Here is a 19,284-nt window from a genome sequence, read left to right as displayed (position 1 = left end):
GCCCGACTTCAACCACGAGGTTGTTTGGGAGGGGGTTATGACCGTCGGTCCTAAAGCTGAGGCGAGGCTATAGGTGGAGTGCCAAGGGTCAGTGGAGTATGTAGGGTCTCTCTTTTGAGTGGTGACCATCGAAGAGTAAACACCGCACTGTACCTTAGGCTTGTAGCATATTTTAATGAAGTTTTTCATTTCTTTGATGGATTGTGTTACTGTTATGGTTGTAGTGCTTCTACGTTGACTAGCCCTTCGGCTCACTCCACGCCCCAACCACTCCATCGACCAGCGAAGCCAGGAGGCCGTAGCCGAGTGTGAACTTAGGTTCACAGTCGAGCGAGAGACCCTGTAGAGTGATCTTCGAGGTGCGCTAGACTTGCCATAGACTAAGCCACTTGTAATCCTATGCTAGCCGAGTAAGACTTGACCAGCTGACTCTTGCGTATTTTGCGACCAGCTTGTCAAGAGGAGCTGCTTGCGGCACGTAGAGACCTGGAGCGGATGATGATGGAAGACCACCGATGGCATATGTATTTCTATGATTGCCTTAGTCGTACGTTTTCTCCCTTCGGCTCGTTGGTTCGGTTCGCCGGCGTTCACATTCGTCCAACTCTCGGGAACACCGTGATTGGTCAAATCAACTGGCTCTTAGCGGCCTCCGAGGAGGCAGGTGTACTCGAGTAGAGGCTTCGTGAGACCATTAGCAACCATCTGTTTAAGGTCAGAGTCTATGGCGCTTGCCTTGCTCTTGCCTACGTCAGCAAACAATTTCTCGACATTGACCTTGCCCTGACGGTCTCTGACGGCTTTGTCGATGCCCGAAAGACCACAGAGGAGCTTCACGACCTTGTAGACTCATTTCTATTCACATATCACTCCTTTCTTTGGATTGTCTGGTTCGAACCGCTAGGAAGCATCTTCAGATCCTAGGGACACTGAACAGAATTTTAGGACTAGCCCCCGAACGTTACCCAGGTGGTCATTTTGTATCATAAGGACTTGCTCCTAAATAGATTTTCCCTACGCTCATGTGGTGAGTAGGCTCTAATTACTCGTTACACCTACAAGGGGCCAAGGTTTTTCAGTATCGCTTGCTAGTTAGGTATGTGGAGACTGGGATAGCTTTTAGCACAATAAGCCCTTCGGTGGCGACCAACGCTCGATCCAAATTGGGAATTACTTCATCTTGACTGTTTTCCTTCAGCTGCCCACATCCCTGACATTGTGCGAGTAGCAATTTTCTTCCCCTTAAGCGACTTGGTACTCACAATATGCGCGAATAGGCAAAATAATCTAGGAGCATAAAAATGAACACAAATACAATACTACTCTTGCCCCTAATCGCCTAGTCGGTAGAAGGGCTGCCGACCAGGCGGTCTAACCTTTGAATCGAAAAAACTTACAAGCCGATGGCAATCTACTCTTGTTTGGGAGATCCTGCAAATCAGAGAAAATAGGCTTACGCTAGAGCAGTCTTACACAGAACTTGCGCAACTGGTCTATGTTTCATGAATTGTGTAATACTTTCCCATCCTCGATGGCTTGTTTGACCGCATCAGGTCGGGTAATCTCGACCACTGTGTAGGGCCCTTTCCATTTGAGGGAGAGATTATTCTGACCTATCTTATTCTGGATTTTCCTTAGAACGTGGTCGCTTACAACCAAGGTTCTCTCCCATACCTTGTGGTCATGGTAACGCCCGAGTCTTTGCTGGTATCGGGATTTTTGAATTAGAGTGTGATCTTGAAACTCTTTGATTAGGTTTATGTTATCCTTCTATCGAGTCACCTGGTTATCGTCTAAGTAGTTGGCTACTCAAGGAGACTGGAGGACAATCTCAGATGGGAGCATTACTTCAACGCAAAACACCAGGAAGAATAGAGTTTCGGTCGTGGCTTTGCTAGGGGTCATTCACAATTATCAGAATACTTTAGTTAGTTCGTCCATCCAACGTCTCAAATAGCTTTGAGGCTGATCAAAGACTCGAGTTTTGACCCTTGTATTTCCATTCTATTTGCCCTTTCGACCTACCATTGCTCTGGATGTCCCACCGATGTGTAGCATACTTTGGTACCAATCTCTTCACAGTAGTTTGTAAAAGTGCTATTGACTAACTGAATCGTATTGTTCATAATTTTGTGGTTTGTAATGCCAAACTGCACCGTCAACCCTCGTATGAACTTAATCGTTGCCGCGGCGGTGATCTTCCAGATCAGCTCAGCTTCAATCCACTTAGTAAATTTGTTGGCTGCCACGAATAGTAATTCAAAACCACCACGTGGTTTAGGAAAATGTCGCACAATATCGAGCCCCAAACAATGAAAGACCAAGAGAGTGATAGAGTTTATAGTGCTTGGGCTAGTAGGTTTGGTTGTCGGCCATAGTACTGACACAGCTCGCATCATTTCACCATCTCGCAAGTATTCTGGAGGATCGTGTGAAAATAAAATCCTTGCCATAATGCTTTTCTGACCAGAGTGTGGTATGAAACGTGACTATTACATATGTCTCCGTGGATATCAAAGATCATGGTGCTCCCCTCTTCCTGAGTGATCCATTTCAGTAAAATATCGTTACTCCCCCTGCGGTAGAGGCGTTCCTGTACTAAAGAGTATCTATGGACTTGTTATATGACCCTTTTTACCGACGTATCATCAGATCGCTCGATTCTAAAGACATGTTAAAATCTAATCCATTTATATGTACCCAAATCAAATAGGGTGACCACTTCGTGATCATAAGAGGACTGCACCAAAGGTCAGAACAGCATGCCTGAGTCCGGCATCAACAAGCAACAAGCTCATCCCTTGCTCAAGCTTTCCAGTGCTGAGATATGTGCTCTGGCACCAAACATGTAAACTGGGATTTGCTTTACCAATCTAGATTAATACTGTCAGAAGATAAATAAGCCCTAGGATTTGCGACAAGCAGAGTCTTAAACCTCCACATTCCGCCAGAACTAGAAGTTGCAGTGTTGCCACTTCAAAAGGACCATCTCCTGCTACCAGGTACTAGCTACCGAATATACATGACAAAAGAGAACATAGCAATCTTACTAGCCATCTAACCGGTAGCATCACTTCTTTCTTCTTTTGGAAGTCCTCTGTATTACCTGAACACGGTTATAATTATTAGAATTCGATTTGAATTTAGATGTCTAATTTGGTAAAAAAATTAGACATGCAAAATACAACTCGAAATCGAACACAGATGTTAAAATTCAACTCGAATTCAGTGCCTAATTCGGTAAAAAAAAAATTGGACACAAAGTGTGCAGGGAAGAATCACTCCTCAATTGCTTCAGCTTTAGTGCTTCTCAAAATCCCCCAAGGAATCGTGTTCGATGGACCCGTGTTTTCATTTTCTTCCACCAGTTCAACTTTCACTCCCTTGCATCTCTTCCTCGAAGAACGGTTGGCTGATTGATGGGGCTTGATCTTCCACATACTTATTCACATCATCACCATCATCAACTTCGCTCTCTAGCCGAACGTTCATATTGAATTTACAAATAAAAACTAAGGTACTACATATTTACAATAGATAAATATTTCAACTTCAAAAAAAAATCTCTACTATTTTAAAAACACGTAGCGCTTTTTTTTCGCGGTTTATCTCAACATCTTGCAGACTATACTTGAACTTCACAGAAATTACTCATCTCGTACCACTTAATAAATACTCGATTTTCTCTCTCCCGCGCTCTCCCGTGTGTGTCCCACAACCTCTCAAGTGCTCTGTTTTGAGTCACACGCCCTCCCACAGCTTCACGCGGCCTTCTGTGTGGATCCCATACGCTTCTACATCTAACGTGCAAAACGCGTGTAGCATTTTAGTCAGAATAAATTATCACTGTTATTTTTTTACTCTTTTATCCACCGTATCTTAAAATTTATTGAAAACGGACACTCTTCTTCAAACATAGTCACAAATTCGCGTCGCTGCGAACACGAGGAAGGAACTCCTTCAACAGCCAAAAAAACCAAAAAAAACACACCCAAGGGGGAAAAAAGGGAGGAAGACAGAGGGTTTGGTTTTGGGGGTGTCATCTTATTCTCCTTCGCCTTCCCCTTCTGCTCCTCATCTGCGGCGGCAAACTCAAGCTCGGGAGCTAGCTACCGAGGTACTCGTTTCTCTTTCTCTCTCAAACCCTAAGCTCCAGCCTTTCACCGAAATCCCCAAACTTTCTGATTTTTGGGCGATTTTTCTATTTTTTTCCTGAACAAGATTGCCTCGATCTTGCTTTCCCAAGAAGCATAAATTTCTCTAGGGTTTTAGCGTCTCCGCAAGGGAGCGGAGTTAGGGCTGAACCTTCGTGATGGCGGGCACGAAGGCAGATGCAAACGCGGAAACGGGGGACGGCGGCGGCGGCGGCGGCGGCGGCGGGGGAGGCGGCTCCTTTAGCGAGCAGAGGCTGGTCGAGAAGCTCAACAAGCTCAACAACTCAGCGGCGAGCATTCAGTGTATCCTTTTCGTTTCTTTCTTTCATGCTTGTAAGTTTGTTAATCTAGCTGTTGCTTTCTGTTTACTGTTTTGATTAATATAGTATCGACTAAAGCCCTAAATTACAAGTTGCAATGTATATGAGTAGAACAGGCTAGGAGATTTCATTGAACATTCAAGGTTAGTTTTCGTGTGCTGTTTCTTTTCTGGTTTGTACCTGTCTTTTTCTATCAGTTTGCTGGTGCACACGGGTAGAAGTTATCAAGACTGCCTCTTGTGGTTGAATGTGATTCATATGAGTGTATCTGTAGTAAAATCTGATATATTTTTCTGTACTTCCTGATCATTCTTTTGGTTCTATTGTCTCTCTTGGACAGTTTGATCGAGAAAAATAGTTTTCTTTTGCCGCATTAGAATTGTAATTAGCTTTGTGCTGCACTTGATTTGTTGTGTTTTTACTGCCAATGCTTGGTTTCCAATTCTTTTGATATGATTTTCATTGTTTTTGAGGGTGTGCTCTTTGTGAAATGGAAAATAATGACAGGAACTCCTAGGACTGTACATTACATTTTGTATTAAGCTTTAGGTCATAGATGTCTCTTTATTGTTGGGGCATATTTTTTTAGCCTGTTCAGTTTACCATATCAAGTGAGCAGTAATTATATGCAGCATCCTTTAATAAGGAGCTCAAGTCAGTTTAGTCATCTGATTTTAACTTCTCAACTAGTCTCTTCTGGTTGCTGTTATTTACGTACCAGTCTGGTAGTAACTAGTATACCTGTTTTTGCTCTAAATTAGCTGTTTGAACAATCTCTATGGTATTCTGATGGTTCTTACCTATTCTGTGTTCAAAATAAATTGTGGCAGCATTTTATTGTGGTGAAGTTGTATTGGCAAAGATAATTCGCCTATTACATGTGAAATACAGATACTCCCAAGAAGGAGCATATCTGAGTCCTATGCGGTATCCGATTCGGATACGGCTCGGATACGTATTCAAGAAGCATCTGGAAAAAAATAAATCATAAAATAGCAGATACTTTATAGATACTTTGTGGATACCTCAAGAGGATACGGCCCGGCCCAGCAGCAGTTTGGTTCGGCCCACTCGAATCCTAAAGACATGCTTCCTTCTCGCCTCCGGCCTCCCTCTCGGCTCTCGCATCTCGCCAGGCCCCAGCCGTTGTTGTCGGTCGCGACCACGCCGGCGGCCACCCGTGTCTCCAGTCGACAGCCGCCCTGCCCGCCCGCGCCTACAGCCGGAAGCTGACCCGCCCTCCATCCGGAAGCCACCCCTGCCCATGCCTCCAGCCAGCAGAAGCCCGCCCGCCCGCCCACGCCTCCACTCCCTCCAGCCGGCAACTGCCCTCCAGATTTGGTGAGTAGCCCGTTCGCTTGCCCCGAAATCTGTTATAGCACAGCCGCCCGCATTTGGTGTCCTCCAGTGAAATTGATATATTGAGGATGGGGTACACAGTAGTACAACATATTGAATAGCTGTGCATTTGGTCATATGGGCCTCTGAGCATCTGCAAAGTCAGTAGTTTGTTCAGAACTGCAGGGCGCAGGCCCATGTGGTCACTTATTTGGGTAGATACCAGAGTTGCTATGAACATAACAATCAGTAGATGTTCAGAGTCTGAGGCTGTCTCTCTTGTTCATGTTTTTTATTTTAAAAAATAGTAAAACGTATCTGCATATTGGGTTTTCTGAAAAAATGGCGTATCCCTTATCCGTATTGGTGTTGCATAGGCTATTACATTATGGCCATATATCTTCATTTCAAGCCAACTAACCAGTTAAGAGAAGATATATCCTACAACATTATTGATTGAACAAATCCTGCAAGGGAAACTTTTGGAGTTGAAGTAAGGGTGTAACATTTAGCATGCTGCATGCTGTCCTATATTGACCATAAAAAGGGAGAATCATATGATTATATCCATGTCATTGTGCTTGCATCCTGTGTGGGGAAGTCCATGTAGTATATGGTATATGCCACTCCATTTCTAAGCAAGTCATGATGAAATGTACTGCAAATATTGCCGTGTCTTTTAGAAATGTCTTACATACTAACAATTCGTATCCTGAAGAAGCTAATGATCTCAGCCGTTGTTAACTTTCCACGCTCATCCAGACCTTTAATTTATACTCACCTACCTTGGTTTCCACCACTGAACCTTAGTTCTTATGGAGAAATTTGGATTTTTTTCACTCTAAAGAGTTGGCTTAGCAGTTTTTCCACTCCAAAGATTGGCTTCGTAGAATTGCCCTCAAAGCATGGCCTCTTTGATTTCCTTGCCATTATGTCAATTCATGTTATGTATAGTGGCACTCAAAACATTGTTTTAAAACTGCATAATGGCAAGGAAACCAAAGAAGCAATGTTTGGAGTGGCAAAACTGCGAAGCCCATTCTTTAGAGTGGCAAAAATCCAAATTTCTTGTTTTTATGCGGAATGTTGCTCTTTTTTGGGGCTCGAAACAGTGTTATGCTTCTAGAGATGTAATATAAGACTCACCATCAAATCAAGATGAGATGACTGAAACTGTGGACCATTTTCTAATGGGAATTTACATGGTAGGTAGGTTTTAAGATGGAGCCTATATCAACCTGGGAAGTATGCTCCCTTTTTTGTTCATGTTGGTAGACTCAGCTATGTGGCTTATATTCCTTGTGTGCTTTAATTATGTCTTGATACAATATGGTTTAATTTAGTCCAGTTTTCTCAAGCAGTAAATGACCACATTAGTTATTTATTTCCTCATTTCCTCTTGCTGTTCATGATGTCAAGTTTAATAAGATTTTTTTTCTCTATGTAACTTTGCACCTTGATTGCAGTAGTGTTTTTTCCGGGTGTTCCTTAATTCTTATGCAGCACTTTCACAACGGTGCATTTTTCACCGCAAGAGAGCCAGAAGGGTTGTAGACACATGGGAAAAGCAGTTTAATAGTGCAACAAAGGATAAGAAGATATCGTTCCTGTATCTATCAAATGACATACTGCAAAACAGCAAACGTAAGGGAGGAGAATATGTGAATGAGTTCTGGAGGGTTCTACCTAGATCACTGAAACATGTCTATGAAATTGGGGGAGACGAAGGAAAGAAAGTGGTGGCGAGATTGGTACGATTTTTTATTTGTTTCACTGTTACATGATTAATGCTTTGCAGTCCAGCAACTCCTTTAATTCTAGAGTGCTCCTAGTGCCTTGCCCAACGCTGGAGGATTTAAATGTGTTAGTACCATCATGGTACTATAGTACCATTGGATCAATGATTGCTGTTGGTTTAGTTGATATAGCAAAGTATTGGAGCCATATGTTATTTCTGCTTTTAAGTTATTCAACTATCCTGTTATTCCCTGGTATACTTCTCTGGATTCCAGATATTTTTTGCTCTGATGTCTTCTGAAGGTACGGTCGTGGTCATTTGCATGGTACAGTAGGGTTTGACATACATATGTGCAGAAAATGTGAGCACAAAGTCATACAAGAGTTTTATCAACTAATTTAGCGAATACACCTTTTAGTTTCTAGCCTCATTTCCCTCTTTTTTCAAGAGTGATGGGTTCAATAAATATCATTGTCTTTTCATGGTGATTGTCTTGTTTGGTAAATTGGTATTCAGCTACCAGAAACAGCAATCCGGTCTTTCTTCCACTTGTGTTCCTTAGGTGTATAAATATTTGCATGGGGTCCTTCAATCAGAATTTGCTTGGACCTTCGTCAATATTCTGAAAGGAAATTTGTTGCAAAGTTTGATGGAGCCATTTGCTCTAATAAGATACTGTATGCATCGAGAATAGGTTAATTATGGATAAACCGATGGAAAATTTAATCATTTACTTCATTTTTTATTGCAATACCAAAATAAAAAAGAAATGTTTCCATTTTGTTATTTTTTGGAACTACAGATACGAATTTGGGATGAACGGAAAGTTTTTGGGACCCGTATTGGAAGTCTGAAAGATGACATTCTTGGTGACAACCCTCCTGCATTGGATAACACTGGGAATAGTTTGAACCCTAGCTCTAATCCCTCTTCAAACTCCAAAGCTGCACGGAAGGATTCCAGTACAATAGTAAAAGTAAGTTGCCTACTATCCTGTGGCACAATTTTGCTTTCTTGTATCTGGTGGATTTAACATATTGAATTGGGTATGAGAGTGCCTTCTTAGTGTTGGTCTATTACTGTAGAAACTGACTGTTGGCGGGATGCCTGAAAAGATTGTAACTGCATACCAATCGGTGCTTGATAAACATTTTGATGAAGATACAGCTTTGAAAAAATGTAAGAGTACTGTTGAGGTTTGGAAGAAGATAAATAAAGTTATAGATGATGCTTGTACCCATGGTAAGGATTTTGCTCACTCACTAGTTATTAATGTTATGGATTTCTGCTGTTGAAGAAATTTGACACCATTGTTATGCTTTCTGCTATTTTGGCCTATTTATTTTTCATAAGGTATTCAGCCAGCATCATCATTGATTTCCGACCTTCAAGAACAAGAAGCAACCCTAAAGAAGTGCATTGAACAACTTGAAAGTGTCGAGACGGTGAGGATATTCCTGATCAATCAATTAAAAGAAGCCCTCAGCGAACAGGTCTTAAGCACTCCTTTTATTATCTTCCAAATGTTCCATCTCTATTACACATGCCTCATGTTTTTAAAAACTTATGTTTTCCTTGTTTATATAACAGGAGTCGAAGTCGGAGCTTCTTCACAGCCAGTTGAAAGTAAGAATTATTCTTTTATGTCTTCTTGCATGTTATTGTCCTTTTCATTTGTTGTTATTCCTTGCAAAATCACATCGTAGATCATTCTATCCTATGATGCCTGTTCATGTCCAACTAAACAGGGTTTATTAGGTCATAAATACATGCTGATCATGTTCTTGGATCTGTAAGTATTCTCATTATGATGTTTATCTTCCTTGGCCCAGCTATGTTTTTTTTCCATGTTAAAGTCTGGGAACCATTCTTTCATCTTGGTACTTCCTAAGATGTCCCATGACATGTGGGCATAAGTGGAGTTTTTGCTTTATCAATGGTATCCCATTGGTGAAGTTGCGTCCACACGTTCAGTATCTATAGTGTGATAAATAATTTAAAAAGGGTGGTAGCCAACTCACAGATGCATAGAGAAGCTCTAACATGGTTCTATTGCTTAAATCCTTAATCCTCTAATAGGATAGCTAATGACTTCGGAATCTCTAGTATATTTTGCCTTTGCGATGAAAGGCAGACCAACTGTGCTCTGCTTGGTATCTGTTTGCTGCACATATATGTCAATGATCATAACAACTTGGTGCGCCTGAAGTCCAAGATGGTCTTTTAAGGTGTGCTTAGATGCATTTGGATTGCTTGGACCATGGTGTGATCTGACTGTTCTGTGCACTGACATTTTTCCAATTTGTTATTTGTTCTTTTCAAACAAAGAATGGATCAGCCTTCACAACAAGAAAAGTGTCCAGTGTCCTAGCCTTTAAAATTATTTTTATTATTTTGTATACGCTTTCTAGTTCTTAATGGTGCGTAGTATAGCTCCTAATGTAATCACGTAGCTCACATCTCACCACAACTTTCATGACACTTCTATAATAGGTCTGATTGTTTGATTTCCTTCTCGTGCATCTGCTCCCATCAATATCGCTTTCCCACATGTACATGCAGTGCATAACACTATTCAGCATCATCAAACATGCCTCGAGATTTAGGGCTGTCACTGGGTATGGTATTATTGGGAACCCAATTGACTTCTGTGTCCATACCCATCTATATTTGACCTATATATCTATCCATAGCCATAAAAGTGGGTACTACTGATTTACTGAAAGGATATGGGTAGAGCAGTGAACAGAGGTGAGAATATACTTGATTATCCATTGTTTCCACATTGCAAGTGGTACTATCTTTGCGCTTGGACCCATCAATTTGCACAAAGCAGCTCCTCTGCTTATCGAATTATTTCCACCAAATTTCATCCATGAAAACTTTATGGTGTCAATGCAAGGTTAGAATTCAAAATATTGAACTTTAAGTCTTTTACCATTCATTTTCTTCAAGCCTATGGGCCCCACTTGTGCAGTTAGTCCTGCCAATGTGTGCAAAGTAGATCCCTATACGTTGAATCATGTCCAACAAATTTTAATTGATCTCGTGGAAATTATATGGTGCGGAAGCGATTTGAAAATCAAGATACAGAACTTTTTCTTTGATATATAGAGTGGGAACATTACTTTCAATTTCAAGCGGGTTGGGAGATTGGGGGAAGGATTAGATTGGAGGAGATAGTTGTGGTGTGTTAGAGGACTTGGCCGTGGACTTTTATCGGTGTGGCTGTGTGGTCAGCTACCGCCTTGGCGTGACAAGTTTGAGAAGGGGACGGGGAAGGTAGAATGCTAATTCTTGTGTGATTTTCTTGGGAGTAGGCAAGCTTATATAATGCTTTCCCTAACAATTGCAACTAGGACTAAAACTAGGAAGTGAACTGGTAGAGCCTGGCTAAGGTAGCGCAGGAGAGAGGGGAAGAAGAGAGGGAGGCACAGGGGAACAACAAGATCAGCAGGGGTTTTCGGCAGGAGAAGAATAGAACAGCAGAAAGGACAGAGGCAGAACAGAGAGAGAAGGGAGAAACAGCTGAGAGGTAGAGAGATAGATAAAGGAGGGACTTCTTTATTGCTTGAGGATACATGATGCCTAATGCCAGCTATATATAGCCGGCCACCTAATCCTATCTAGCTAACAAACCTACTAACAAACCCAATAATCCAACTAGCTAACAAACCAAATCTAAAACAACCCAACAGCTAAGCTTAACCAAGTTGGATTCTGTCTGAACCTAGACTGATCTGCCACACCTATGCTGGCCGCCTCTCCTCTGGCGGCGTGGGCAGGCGATAGTCTTGACCCTGGCTGCTGCCGCCTCCAGGTTGGGCTGGCCCTGGCCCATGGGAATTAGGCCCATGACATTTCCAACTAATGAAAGATAATAACTCAAATCTAATTAACTTAAACTAATTTAGGCCTGACCTGCAGGAAATATGTTGCCGCCGGCTGCCTTGTTCTTGCGCAGGACATACCCGACGACAGTTTCTCATTCTTACCCTTACCCGACACTACCAATATTGAGGGTATGGATTTGGGCATAACTGCATGGGTAATGTTTGCCCAATGGCATCCCTATCGAGATTGTTGCAAACTTTCGAAATTCAGATCACCATGCTGTCTTCTAACCTTTGCCATGTATTTCCACAAATCTCGAGACACTTTGGAGGGCAAAGATAATACATCTACAAGGCTTAGAGTTCGCTGAAATTTGTTGTAATTGTACATATGTTGGTGTGAAATATTCAACTTCATGTGTTTGACAATATAGCTTCCACGTCTCACGCAACTCCCCACATATTTGGGTGTAACGGTCCTCATTTTGGAACTGACATTTCAAAAGGTTTTCAATCTCACTGTAACTAGCACCAAATTCTAAATTCATGCAGGTTTCTGTTAAAAGAGTTTTCAATCTCACTGTAACTTTTGAAATGTCATTTTGGAACTGGCATTTCAAAAGTGGTTTTCAATCTCACTGTAACTAGCACCAAATTCTAAATTCATGCAGGTTTCTGTTAAAAGAGTTCTAGACTTATGAATTCTTGTTTTAACGAATCCCACCGGGGCTAGCGAGCTGTGAACACATGTGTTGGCTGAGCCATCTAGCATCCTTGTAACACAAGTATGCCTCTTACCAGCTCCTATTGCAACCTGACCAGCACATGGCCTTTATAAGAAGCCCACTGCTCACTTGGACTGCCTCCTGATTCCAACTTAAGCGTGTTAATTTGAAAAGGCCAACCTAGACTGCTTCCCTAGCACCTTGATATGTTATCTACTTTTCAGAGCGTGGCCCTGTACAGCACCAGCCATACAGGTCTTAGGTCTTCACATCTTCCTAGTCTGGCCCTTGCATTCCTTTGTCTGATGGGAATGTGCTGATAGCAAAATGTGTCTGTTTTCTTCTTTTGTTTGTTTTTTTAATGAAAAAATGCGCCTATAGTGATGGAGCCATGCATATGTCTTGTTGACTATTGCTGCTCCTCAATTGTATTGTTCATTCCTGTGAACTTCTTGCTGGAATTTTTCTATGGGGGCACACTTAACTTTTTTTTCCAGTATTGATAACTATCATCATATATGAGATTGTAGTATCTTTTCTGCAACTGTAATCGTGCTTTAGCTGTTATTTGAGAAATAAGTAAATTGATATTCGTCTAATCTCTGATCTAATTGCCAAAATAGGTTGCTCGAATAGAGGCTGCACGTGCCATGCAACTAAGACAACAACATGGTGGTGCCCTTGTCACCAATGGTGCAGGATCGAGCTCTAGTCCACTCATGATTACTCCAGAGCGAACAGCTACCATGGTGCAGGGTTCAGGAGTAAGGTCAATATCTCCCCAGTTACAGCCACTGCATCCTGCAACCTCATTTCCCACCGCAGTCGGTGCAGTGGGTGATGAGTCCAAGAAAACGGCAGCAGCTATGGCAGATAAGCTTGCATCTTTGTCAGCACCTGAGCAGGTGCTGTCCTCCATTTTGTCATCCTTTGTCGCTGAGCATGCTGCTTCCATGAATAGTGGATCGCCTTCTGGAGAACTCTCTGCAGGACCACCAGGCTTCCAGATTGAAAAGAGGTCTAGGCTTGAGAAATCCGCACAGACTGGTGACATGGTTGCTCCTCCCTTTTTTGGGAAATTGCCACAGTTGCAACAACAGATTGGAGCAGTGCCTACTTCTCTTGGAGGCACACAACCACCAACACAAGCAAACCAAGCACCTGGCCCATTTCCACCACCTCCACCACCATTGCCATCTCTATTGCCACCACTTCTGCAACAATACAGTCAAAGTACTGGAGGGATGATTGGAATGGGAGCTTTCGGGATGATGGCCGGCTCTATGCCACCTCCGCCTCCACTGTCTAACATTCTGCCAGCAGGTTTTCCAAGACCAAGCGGGCCACCCCCTCCACCTCCCTTTCCACCAGCTCAGAACCAACCCCAGCAACAGCAGTCTCCTCAGGCACCACAGCAATCACCGACATCAGCCGGATTCTTTCAATCATCAGGCATTGGGTTCTTCCCACCGATGCAGGTGCAGCAATCGTCTGTCCAACGACATTCGCCAAGCTATAAAGGCAGCACAGGCTGAAAGATTTGTAGAATAGGAATGCGGCTTTTGTGATGTATAACTGTTCCTTTTGGTCTGAGGAGTTTGTTGAACTCTTCCTGGTCATGTGAAGCAGTTAAACTTTCATTTTTCTTTGCATTGATCCTTAATTAGTTCTGAGACAAAGGGAAAGTGACATGACATTGTTACTGAAGAGTTGCCCAATGGTAGAACAGTTTTAGATGAAACAGTTGTAAAACTTACTGGTCATAGTCTCATAGGGATGATGTGAACTGCATATATCTGTCCTGTTGTTAACATTTATTTATTTATTGTTTTCATTAAAACATTTGGTGCAAAATTGCTGTTCTTCTTCACTTGTTTCCTACATTGGGGTCAGTTCGAGCAAGGGATGGTGATTTAAATGGGGTGAAATCAGCAAACTTGACCTTTGTAAATAGACGACGAATATCTTGCACAGATTGATCTTATGTTGCCAACAGTGCACTGGAGAGAAACTGACATTTTCCCAGTTCCATCTTAAACAAAATGAGGCCTCCAGCGAAGCTACGAACTAGCTTAATTAGCAGATCTAGAGATCGTATGAAAACACTTGTGATCTATAACTATGCGGCACTAGAATTACCTGCTCATATAAAAGAAGCACTATGAGATTAGTATTCTCTACAAGATGAGGAGCATTGCTACCTACAGGAGACAAGAGATGGAAGAAGCAGCTTCCAGGCTCCGGTCATCGCCTTCATTCAGATCAGATGGATCCGGTAACTAATTGTGCCAGGGGTTGAATCTGGGCACCGGCACGGGCTTCTTGCTGGCGTCGAACTCCACGTTCGGCTTGGCCTTGGCCCCCGGCGCCGTCGTCGGTTGATGGACGCCGTCCTTGACACGAAAGGTGTTGGTGGCCACGGCCGCCGTCGGTTGCAGCAGCAGCAACCTCCTGGCCGTGGTTCGACGACGCTGCAGCACCAACCCTTGTGCTGGTGCAGGATTGCTGTTGTCGCGAGGAGTCAGGGTCGTCGGCGACGCTGCTGCGCTCGAACTACTCAGCAGGACAAGATGATGGAGCACGAGCATGGCACTGATCATGGCCGCGCCGCTGCGTTGGGACTTCATGTGTAGAGCCTCCAGCTGAGGCTTGTGAGCAGCAGCAGGAGCAGTGTAGGAGTAGTAGTTCTTCTAGGGGGTGATCGATGCAAGAGTGCTTGTGTCTGTTCGAACTTTATTGGAGAGTGTTAGTAACTGCGACAAACTTGTATATACTATGTACGCGAGTGGCCTGGAAGCACGCTACTTCCACTGCCCGGGAACATGCAGATGCAGAGAACATGCTACGACTCTTCTCTTCTGCTCTCCATAGAGATGTTTAGTAGTGGAGTGGAGCAAACGGGCGAGCCATGCATGAATCATATGGCCGAGCTGTGTGAACATGCATGTCACCCTGAGATGTGCTTCAATCTCTTAATCAATACCAATATACTAACGGTTGAAGAATTCTCAAGCTCTCAGAGTCTCTGCTACTGTTGTTACTGTAGCAGTGGCTCTGGATATGTATATGCGTATATACGTACATATATACACGTACAAGTATATATATGTATGTATACATACATACGTATATATAAGTATATGTATATGTATATATGTATACATACATATGTAATTTTCTTTTTCAAAAAATTCTAGAAAATGTCGAAATGAATATTAGTTATATTAATAAATCAGCTGGAAAAATATCTAAAACTCAAAAAATATGAAACAAATTTTTTTAGGTTAGTATTGCTTTCACCTACATGTTAAAACTATGTGCATGTATCAAAGTACTATTGTTTTCTCTATAATTAATTAAATATGTTTAACATTAATAATTTTATAAATAAATATTGAAATATACAAAATTTGTGAACCTAATTTTTTAATCTTTTTTTGTCGTGCTCCATACAAAAAATAAAAAATAGACGCGACATAGGCGCGCTAATCAGACTAGTCAATTCTATAGGTGGAAAAAACAAGCGAAGGTTGATTGTCTTTGACCGAAACACCTCCCTTTTTTTGAGCTGGTCACTTGTCAGATCTAATCCTAAACGCATGGTCGATGATCTACACATACCATTGCCGTCCTTCCTTCTGAATGAAACAAAAGAAAGAAAAATTGGCAATATAATCCGTTCTTGGAGAATCTTGTTTCGTTGTGCGTACACTGCAATAATGCAGCAGCAATGCAAGCTCCAGATTCAGATCGGCATTATATTGTGGGCGATGTACGGCCAGTAGGTCACAAGCGTATCATAGACAGATATATAGCATGCTCCTTCCTTTGGAACCGCAGCAGCTATGCACTCTCTAGTCCCGAGTAAGTAAATATATATGGACAATACATACATATCCGATATTATTCCAATTCAATTCCTAATACTAAAATCTGCTTGATTGTGTCTCATCTCTGAAGTTGGTCAGTAGTAAGAGTAAACAATGTAGTGCTAGGCACCCACAGGTGGCTCTGAACATGGAAGTGAGGTTGTCCAAGGACCATCTGTCTCTCAAGTCCACAGATTTGACCGGCTATCAGATCAGTTGGCCGAGCTCCGTCTTGCGTGGCTCCTCCGCAATCAGTCATTGAGACATTCTTGGCCTTTTTAGCTCTTGGACCACCACCCGTGGTAGATGCATGCCATACTCGAGTCTACATTTCTAATGGTGCCACATGCTGTTTGCAATTGGATGGCTGCTAATCAGACTAATTTCTTTAACTGAACTCAACTATAGCTGTATGCAGAGACCGACGATAAACTCTTGTGCAGTTATATTAGTTTGATATAATGATGAGAGTTAATAAAACTCTTTTTTCAAACAAAACTGAACTCAACTTTCTATATGTGCTCTGCAAACTTCGAATCCAACTGAACTTCAACTTCAACTATCTATATGCATTTTCTGATTTTTATTTTTTAGAGGACTGCATTTTTCTGCTAGTGGCCTAGGGCACAGATGGGTGAAAAAAAATTCTATAAGATCCGATCTTACAGAAAGATTTCTTCTTATATATGACAGGTGTCTCTCTTCTTACTTGAGTTGCACGTACCAGTTGTTGGATCAAAGAAACGTCTCGTAGGGATTTTTCGGTAAAGAGTATAGTAGAATTTACTTTACAGATGAGATGGCATTCACGAAAACATCGTCGCCAGGCGCTATCATTGCGAATCCCAGGCCCGTCGAAACCAGTGGCAACTCTGGTGCGTTCTGTGCTGTCCTCTACGCCGTTGCATATCATGTTGTCCATTATCGTGCCACATTGGGTGATTAAGGAGGTCGACAAGATTAGAAAATCTTTCTTATGGGCCGGGGAGAGAACCTCATCCGGGGGCTGCAACACTGTCGCTTGGTCCAAGGTCTGCCGACCACTCGATTACGGTGGACTCGGTATTCTCGATCTTCGGCGTGTTGGGGTGGCCCTCCGCTTGCGGTGGCTTTGGTGGTAGAGGACGGACCCTGATAGGCCTTGGGGCTCTCTTCCTTTGCAGCATGAGCGCCCGGTTCTTGCTCTCTTTGACGCTTCAACGACCGTGGAGGTCGGCAATGGAAGAAGAACGCTGTTTTGGAGAGATTCTTGGTTGGGCGGTGTCGGTGTACCAGGAACTGGGGGTCCCTGAGTCCCAAGACCAGGCCGGCCGTCCGCCACGTGTCACTATCTCGCGAAGTCCCTCCTGCAAGATGAGGAAAATCTAAGTTTCGGGAGAAGGTGCTCGGGACCACAGCCTCTGGTTCCCGAGCACCCCAGTTCCCCGATGACCCGCAGAGTCCAAGTACCGGGAAGAAAGTGCTCGGGAGGGTGCCCGCTCGCCCCGAGTACCATAGTCCCCCGATGGGCCAAACAACCAAGTACTCGGGAGAGAGTGCTCGGGGCTGCACGTGGCAGCCCCCGAGCACTCGGTTCCCCGAAGGATCTACAGAAGGGCTCGGGAGAGAGTGCTCGGGGCTGCACGTGCCAGCCCCCGAGGACTCGGTTCCCCGAAGGATCTACAGAAGGGCTCGGGAGAGAGTGCTCGGGGCTGCACGTGGCAGCCCCCGAGGACTCGGTTCCCCGAAGGTTCTACAGGAAGTGCTCGGGAGAGAGTGCTCGGGGCTGCACGTGGCAGCCCCCGAGCACTCGGTTCCCCGAAGGTTCGCGCAAGATCACCCGACGCCCCGACGACCCGGAAGGACCCGTCGGCGAGGTGTCATCCAGTCAAAGGTCCGAAGCTGCATTTAATGGGCATGCGCGGCCTGACATCCTGACATTCCCAACTGCCCACGCCGCAGTGTTAGTCCCTGCCATGCTTTGGCAAAGGGGCGTGGGTCCATTAATTGCACGGGTCACGTCCTGTATCATCCGGGGTATCTCGGGATAACGTTGCCAGGATCAAAGTGTTCCGCCTGCCACCCTGCCCTGACAGAAGAACAAGACAGGGTGGGCGCGCCGGGTGCCTCTGTGGCCGCCCGGTGGGCCCTCTCAACGGCGCCAAGACGTCCACAGTAACGGGTGGTCGGATACGCACCGCATTTTTCCACCGCCCCTGTCACTTCGTTCGGACGGAATGATGACGCCTTTCTCCGTGGTGTATTGGAACTCGTGCCCCCACTTTCCCATTTGGGGTAAGTCGAGGTCGGCGTGTGTATAAAAGGAAGGGATGGATAACACAGGAAGACAGACCTAAGAAACCGACATAGAACCACAGGAAGACAAGCCCAAAAACCAACCCGACACTCTCGAAGAACACCACAAGCAAGCTCGAGTAGAGCTAGAGCAAGGGAGCCCCAAGCTCTCTGTTAGCCATACACCCTTGTAACCAGGCACATCCTTGAAGGATTCCCTTCAAAGAAGTATATTGCATCCACACAGGAGTAGGGTATTACGCCCCCGAGCGGCCCGAACCTGTCTACACCCCGGTGCATTTATTTCTTTTTGCACTAGGTCGATCATTCCCCCACCACCGACCGTTGCATTTATTTCCGTTTCCATTTATTCCCCCGACGAACTCGTTCAGGATCATCCCCCCGGCCGAATCTTTAAAAAGGGGCCTCTCGGGATCCCTGCGACAGGAGTTCATCCTCCGACAGGCGGCAAGTCTATTCGCTCTCTGGCTCCTGATCTTCTTCATTGCGTTGCTCCTTCAGTGGTCAACTCCAGAACCATGGCTGATGCTTTGTGTGGGCGGCGTTGGACCAGAGACTTGTCGGGGCCGCTCCATCTGGACATGATTGCTCAGTACCTGCGGCTATGGGTTCGGCTGGGTTCTGTCCACCTCTCTACTGGTGAAGACCGGCCGGTGTGAAGGTGGACTGCAACTGGCGAGTATTCGGCTCGTTTTGCATATAGGATGCTCTTCCAGGGTTCCGAGTTCTTCATTGGCGCCAAGATGATCTGGAAGTCTTAGGCGCCCAGAAAGGTGAAATTCTTTGCTTGGTAGGGTTTGTTAGGAAGGTTGTGGACGGCAGATCGTCAGCAGTGCCACGGTCTGCAGGCAGATGGCTCTTGTGCGTTCTGTTCCCAACTTCCTGAGACGACGAACCACTTGCTTCTCCAGTGTGTCTGGGCGAGGGAAATTTGGTGGCGACTCCTAGGAGTTCAACCTCCTCTGGATCATCCGTCTTTTTGTGACTGGTGGCTCAACTTGAGAGGTAGCGT

The 19,284-nt window shown here is 44.2% G+C and overlaps 1 protein-coding gene across 3 annotated transcripts; it reads left to right on the top strand.

Annotated features, from left to right (window-relative positions):
• Positions 1-3,917: 3,917 nt before the first annotated feature.
• Positions 3,918-13,899, top strand: LOC133900100 (actin cytoskeleton-regulatory complex protein PAN1-like). 3 transcript variants are annotated; one of them, XM_062341222.1, is made up of 8 exons: positions 3,918-4,117; positions 4,265-4,457; positions 7,316-7,563; positions 8,353-8,526; positions 8,636-8,792; positions 8,904-9,043; positions 9,141-9,176; positions 12,732-13,899. In XM_062341222.1, exons 2-8 carry the CDS (start codon positions 4,313-4,315, stop codon positions 13,641-13,643), a joined length of 1,812 nt encoding a protein of 603 aa, XP_062197206.1. In that variant the 5' UTR covers positions 3,918-4,117; positions 4,265-4,312; the 3' UTR covers positions 13,644-13,899. The 3 variants fall into 3 exon arrangements, with proteins under 3 accessions (XP_062197206.1, XP_062197204.1, XP_062197205.1); XM_062341220.1 differs by having other exon boundaries at positions 4,247-4,457; XM_062341221.1 differs by having other exon boundaries at positions 4,222-4,457.
• Positions 13,900-19,284: the final 5,385 nt, after the last annotated feature.

The sequence above is a fragment of the Phragmites australis genome, chromosome 19 (genome assembly GCF_958298935.1).
Source record: "Phragmites australis chromosome 19, lpPhrAust1.1, whole genome shotgun sequence".
Classification (NCBI taxonomy): Eukaryota; Viridiplantae; Streptophyta; class Magnoliopsida; order Poales; family Poaceae; genus Phragmites; species Phragmites australis.
This window is presented reverse-complemented; position numbering and strand designations above follow the sequence as displayed.

Excerpts from the sequence above, each read along its gene's own strand:
- LOC133900100 (XM_062341222.1), top strand. The coding sequence starts at position 4,313 with ATGGCGGGCACGAAGGCAGATGCAAACGCGGAAACGGGGGACGGCGGC. Across the intron at positions 7,564-8,352 it reads AGAAAGTGGTGGCGAGATTG|ATACGAATTTGGGATGAACG; the intron begins GTACGATTTTTT and ends TTGGAACTACAG. Across the intron at positions 8,527-8,635 it reads ATTCCAGTACAATAGTAAAA|AAACTGACTGTTGGCGGGAT; the intron begins GTAAGTTGCCTA and ends CTATTACTGTAG.